General features: G+C 45.4%; 1 protein-coding gene across 1 annotated transcript; it reads right to left on the minus strand.

Annotated features, from left to right (window-relative positions):
* Window positions 1-2,189: 2,189 nt before the first annotated feature.
* On the minus strand, window positions 2,190-5,468 carry LOC125530633 (probable cyclic nucleotide-gated ion channel 20, chloroplastic). The gene is made up of 4 exons (XM_048695014.1): window positions 5,228-5,468; window positions 3,991-4,443; window positions 3,288-3,473; window positions 2,190-2,337 (listed from the first exon to the last, which is right to left on the minus strand). Exons 2-4 carry the CDS (start codon window positions 4,432-4,434, stop codon window positions 2,227-2,229), a joined length of 741 nt encoding a protein of 246 aa, XP_048550971.1. The 5' UTR covers window positions 4,435-4,443; window positions 5,228-5,468; the 3' UTR covers window positions 2,190-2,226.
* Between the last annotated feature and the right edge of the window lie 749 nt (window positions 5,469-6,217).

Genomic DNA, 6,217 nt, shown 5'->3' on the forward strand with positions numbered 1-6,217 from the left:
GACGACGTCCATGGCTCTGCCCCGTTTTCTTTGTATCAGTCCCCACAACCATGAATGCTACACATGTTTGGATTGATGTGTCCGGCTGTTCTTGTTTTCTCCATGATTTGACTCGTGATTTCTTCCTCTCCTCCAAACATTGGGTCTCTTCGGTGAATATAAATCGAGGCACCTAACCGAATGCCCAGGCCTAGGCACAGAGGGGGGAAGCAGCAAATTTTGGATAAAATTGCGATCAGTCCCCACAACCATGAATGCTACACATGTTTGGATTGATGTGTCCGGCTGTTCTTGTTTTCTCCATGATTTGACTCGTGATTTCTTCCTCTCCTCCAAACATTGGGTCTCTTCGGTGAATATAAATCGAGGCACCTAACCGAATGCCCAGGCCTAGGCACAGAGGGGGGAAGCAGCAAATTTTGGATAAAATTGCGAAAGCCAGGATTTGAACTCAAGACCTTAGGCTTTGATACCATGTTAAGCTTCATGCACTAGCCAACGCAACCAAAAGTCTGAACTGATGGAAAGGGATAGGCAATCCACATATACACTTCAACAGGAACAAGATTGGCCACGGTCTGGCCGGACCCCCTGGGCATCTCTCTGAGGCGGCTCGGGCGGAAACCCGACTTGCCTGCCACTGCCACCCCATCCTCCGTCACTCTCCTCGCTGCCGCCAGCACACAACGAACGGCAAAGCCCGCCGGCGGCTGACAACGACGAGACTCCTTCCTCGCACAACCAAGACCCCCCCACTGCCTCTCGGATCCAACCCTTCACAGTTGCATCCTGCATCCCCCTCCATGGATCCGCCTACATTGCACCGGTCAGCGCCTCCTGGCTCCTGTTGGTGACCGGCGAGCCCTCTAACCTCGACCAACGCAGCTACCGCCCTATGAGCTCTCCAACCACCGGATCCCGCGCCGCAGCTGCAGGATTGGCCTCTGCGTGCCCACCATGCAGCCCTTTGGTGACCATTGTTGTCATCTCTCTCATGTTGTGTGTGCCCTTCATTTACACTTCACCTTGGGCTATGACCTCCCTCCGGTGGAGATATTTTCACTAGCAGAACTCTACATCATGTCACTTCTTCCTCGCCCTTTCTCGCCACTTCCTCCCTTCCGGCGGCGAAAGGGCGCTTCTCCCTCGTGCTTGTTCGTCGAGCCAGAGCCTCCCCGCCTCCATTCTAATTCTCTCCTGGGCTATGACCACCCTTCCTTTGGGTGCTGGATGGCACGGAATTGGTAATGGGACAATTACTTGACATGACTACCTGCGGTCTACCCTTCAATGGCTAGAGTGACGTCTTGTTGGAGCTTTAATGTGTGTATTTTGAAGTTTGCCTTCCAATTGTCTCCTCTCTGTTGCTAGTGTCCCATGTATGTGCTTATGTCATAACCCGTGCAGCATCTCTACAGTCACCTAGATCCATCTATTGGTCTACGCAGTTGTTCCTTGCGTGGTGTGTCGTAAGGGCATGTACAATGGTTCTATCTTAGGACTGACACGTAGGATAAATGATGAGGTGGAGGAAAGAGAAATCATAAGAAAAGGCTTGTCTTCTCTTATTTAAGAGAAGACAAGATATGATCTCTTAGCACAATTTGTCTCACCACATTTTTACGAATAGCTAGTTATTGAAGATAAGGCTAAGAGATGACCCATTGTAGACATATTTTTTTTGTCATCTCTAAACTAGATGCAAGACTTAAGATAAGACTATCTTATCAACCATCGTACATGCCCTTACTGTGTACTTGGTTTTGTGTTGTGTGTTTCCTGTTTTCCTGTTTTCCTGCCTCGGCACGCTTGCCCCTTGGGCTCTTAAGGTTTTTGATCCAGTTCCTTATAAACTGGATCAATCTCTTTTTGAAATGAGATCATATTCAGGTAGGGATTTCTCCCCCCTGGTGGCTGTTTCAAAAGAACAAATAAGGTGGTCAAGTTTTTATGTTGACAAGATATTTCTTTCATGGCAGAATTTTTGAGCTGGTCAGCTATTTTGTCTAAAATTTAATATACACTAGTAGTATGTGAAACGAATTAACAAGACAATAAAAACCATTCGAAATAGAATCAACAAGCTATTAGGTTTAACAGTACAAGGATAGTTTAGTATGCATACTAAGTTAACAATATGTCATTCACATAATTACATCTTGTACCCACTTCATCCATGCTGGTAAAATGTGAAGCATTGTCTAGATTATAGAATATAAAAACCGATTAACCACTTGCCTGAAGAAGCATGTGCAGAAAATAAATAGCATCAGAAACACTTCTCACAACGGCAAGTCCTGTCGCCAACTTCCAGTTGAATACTATGCATTTCTTATCCTGCATTGAACCCAAAAGGAAAATCGCAAGTGCCGTCTGTTTTTATCAGAATTACAACAGCAAGAAAAGCTAATATTGACTAGTCCCAACATATCTTCATATTGCAAATCCTTAAGACAACTGATTTAATGTGTCTATAGTAATGAATTTTGAGGGTGAGTGCTCCCTGAAAAACGTTATGAAACCTTCTTGCTCCTACCGCTATCACCACAATAGATATCGACTCTCTGAGGTGAAAGTATGGAGTAATACCATCAAACAACACATGTCCAGAAACGTCACAGCATCACCCGAAGTCAGCAAAATAATTACAAGTTTAGAAATTAGCAAGGCACCACAACTGAGCTTTTTACAAAATAGCACCAGCAGACAGATGTACGCATCTAACCAAACCTATCTAATGTATTAGTCATTTTTATAGTACTCCATTCTTGTTTATGTGATATTTCATGATGCGAAGAATCAGCCTTTTTAAACTTTGGCTGCTAATGCCTAATATACACAAGTGTTTTGATTTTCCATGTGAGTTTGGCATGTCATACTTTTCTTGTTTGACACTCTTGAAGTTTGCTGTAATAAACATAGGCCGCATGCATCTACGATGCGAGGCCAGAGGTAAAATATCTTTGATTTTCTTAAAAGTGGTGCAGATGTTATTACTGGACTTATCTTTCAATAATGTTTACTAGTAGGCAAGTAGAAAATGTACAGATGTTATTACTAAAGTAGTGACCTAAAAAGTCTTATAAAAGTTTACAGAGGTAGTATATTGGTGCGCCTAACTCTTTGCAGAGGCATACAGTGCTTCAAAGAACTTGCATTCACATAATGCAAAGGCAGGGCTCCTACCATTTTCTCAGAAAAGGGTGTACATTGGAGAATGTGTCAATTCTCCAAGACGACGTGTAGAAAGAATGGAGTTGTTAGCTGGCAAATTTGTAAAATGTTACCTTCTCTACTGACAACAGGAAGAAAAACAGGGGGTCGATGAAGATGGCAACCAGGCATGATATCACAAAGAATTGATTCCATTGTTGAACAACCTTCGCATGTGGGTTCATAATCGGAATGTACGAAAGGAAACGCTCAATGCTCTTCTTCCAACCACGATGGTGACTATAGAGAATATTATGAAGCTTCAAAAGAGGAGAAACTCACATTAGTACCAGTCAAAAGCTGTAAGAGTTCTAAGAACTGTTTCAACCATTGTTTAAAAAGATCTAGCTAGACAAACAAGCTAAGAACTATACCATAACATCAGACGTATTAAACTGTAAGAGTTTTAAGAACTATTTCAACCATTGTTTTATACTTGATGATTAGTACCAGTCAAAAGCTGTAAGAGTTTTAAGAACTATTTCAACCATTGTTTTATACTTGATGAATTAGTACCAGTCAAAAGCTGTAAGAGTTTTAAGAACTATTTCAACCATTGTTTTAAGAAGATCTAACTAGACAAACAAGCTAAGAACTATACCATAACATCAGACGTATTAAACTTCTATGATCTCAGTTATTTCTCAGAAATGAGATGTTGGTGATTCCAGTACTAGGTTGAGGTTGTTTGTTTTACCATAAAAATTAGTGCACCGATCTAAGCCTAATCATCAAGTATAAAGTGAATCGCATAAGTAGCACAGCAAATAAAACCACCTTATTGTCAAAATGATTTGGAGCCCGTTGGAAATGCCTCTTGTTTTTGCACACAGGAGGGCAATGGACACAGTCGGGATTATCACATTGTCCCAAAGGTCCAGACATCATCAAATGTTCATTCTTTGGAATATCTCCACCATGAGACCACCTGTTTCCTCCAGCGTCTTCTGGCATGACGGCTTGCGGCTTGCTGACTTGTTTTACCTGCGGATGTCGTGGCGGCCTATTATCCGGTGTGTGCCTGCTAACAACAAACGGATTGCCTGCTGCTGCAACCTGGCTCGACGGCTGACTCGATAGAGGTCCGGTATGGGGCACATAAGTGTCTTCTTCATAATCCTCGTCCCTGACCGGCATACACATAGATGTACTTCTGGGAAATCTTGGTAGTTCAATATTTCTTAACAGCATTGGGATATCATCCCTCTCCTGATCAGACATCTTTTAACCCTGCACACAGAATCCACTGCATTAGCAAATCACGTTCAATTGAACAGCTAATACATAGACAGCGGCGGAGCTTCAGCAAGAATTAAGAGGGGGCTAAATGAAACTTAGGGAGAGCTGAGGGGGGCTAATTTGGGGTATCACGTCAAAATTTGACAAATATAGTGGTCACTATCAAGTGTTAATATGCAGAAGAAAAAATAGTTGGCCCCTGTTGACCCTGACCAAGCTCCGCCACTGAACATAGATAGTAGAATAATATAACTGTTACAACCAAGCGGACGAACGCCGTACGAAAAACAGAAACAAAGAGGAAACAACTCGCCGCCATCTAGACATGCCTCCACGCAGAGCTTCGCGCATACCGAGATTGGGCGACGGCGGCGGCTGAAGCGGCTACCAGAGCATCCCCGCAAACCCCAGGAGAGAAGTACACGGGAAATTTACCAATAAAAAAGCACGGAATCGGCTCTCCGGGGGCCGAATCTTCTATTTTTAGGCAAGCCGCCCCGAATCTCAATCTCCCGTGCTGATTGATACTTGGAAGGGAAACGCTCGCCAAGGGCAGGAAATCCGCCCCTCCCGCGACGCAAATGCTACCGATTGTGCTACCAAAAAAACATCTCCGCCCGGCCGCCGCTGATTCCTCGCCCCGCGCCGCGCATTGCAGACCCGAGAAATCACGCGAAATTAACCCGTAAAAAAAAACGCCTCCTCCCTCCCCTACTCCGCTGGAACTAGAAGCGTCGAGTCGTGGCACGGAGAAGGGGGGAGAAAGCAGACGAACCCGACGACGGCGGCGAGCTCTCCCTCCGGAGAGGCCGCGAGAGTGCTGCTCCCCGTCGACAGCAGATTCCGCGCGGCGAGGGGGGTGGGAAAGAGCTTTTGCCCCGCTTTTCTTCCTGCCGTTTCTCAAGCAATTTTTTTATGTGGCTTCGCCTCGAAGGCGCGGGGTGCAGAGGAGGGATTGGGGGAGCAGAGCAGAGCGGAGCAGAGGAGTCAACAGGACGTCTCCTGTTCGCACGGGAAGGACGAGAGGAGTGAGGGTTTAGGAGGCGTGGTCTGTCTCTCTGACAGGGTGGGCGCGTCGGGTGCGACGGGAGGTGGGCCCCCAGGTGCAGTCTGAGGGGATAGGGGTGCGGGAGAGTGTGACTGTGCGAGAGGAGGGGGTCACGCGCCGCCCACGGCTGCCACGGCCGTGGCGCCACCTGGGGTTGGAGGGGGACGACCGCTGTGGTCTGGTCTTCTCGGGGTGGGTAAACGCTGACGATGGGAATTTCGTAGCGTGTCGCCTTCACGTGCCAGCCTTTGTCTTCGTTCAAAACTGATTTTGGTGCCGCGCGAGGGACGATTCTTCACGGCTTGAGCTGATTGTGATTACAAATAGATAGAATCACAATCTTAGGGCTCATTTGGTGCAAAGGAAAAATGGAGGAAAGATGAAGGAATATCCAAAAAAGTAATTTTGATACATGCCATTACAAAGTTCCAAGTTTTGAGAAATGCTATTACTATTTTTTTTCAGTTTTGCTAAAGCACATCTAGATGTGCCAAGTAAGTCCTATGTCATGTATATAGTCATCGCGTCCGAGACAAGTAGACCGAAACGATTCTGCATCTACTACTATTACTTCCCTCATCGACCGCTATCCAGTATGCGAGTATTAAGTTAAAAAACAGAGTAACACTTTAAGCAAGATGACATGATGTAGAGGGATAGTTTCATGCAATATGATAAAAAAAACCATCTTGTTATCCTCGATGGCAACGATACAGT

The sequence above is a fragment of the Triticum urartu genome, unplaced genomic scaffold (genome assembly GCF_003073215.2).
Source record: "Triticum urartu cultivar G1812 unplaced genomic scaffold, Tu2.1 TuUngrouped_contig_6453, whole genome shotgun sequence".
Taxonomy (NCBI): domain Eukaryota; kingdom Viridiplantae; phylum Streptophyta; class Magnoliopsida; order Poales; family Poaceae; genus Triticum; species Triticum urartu.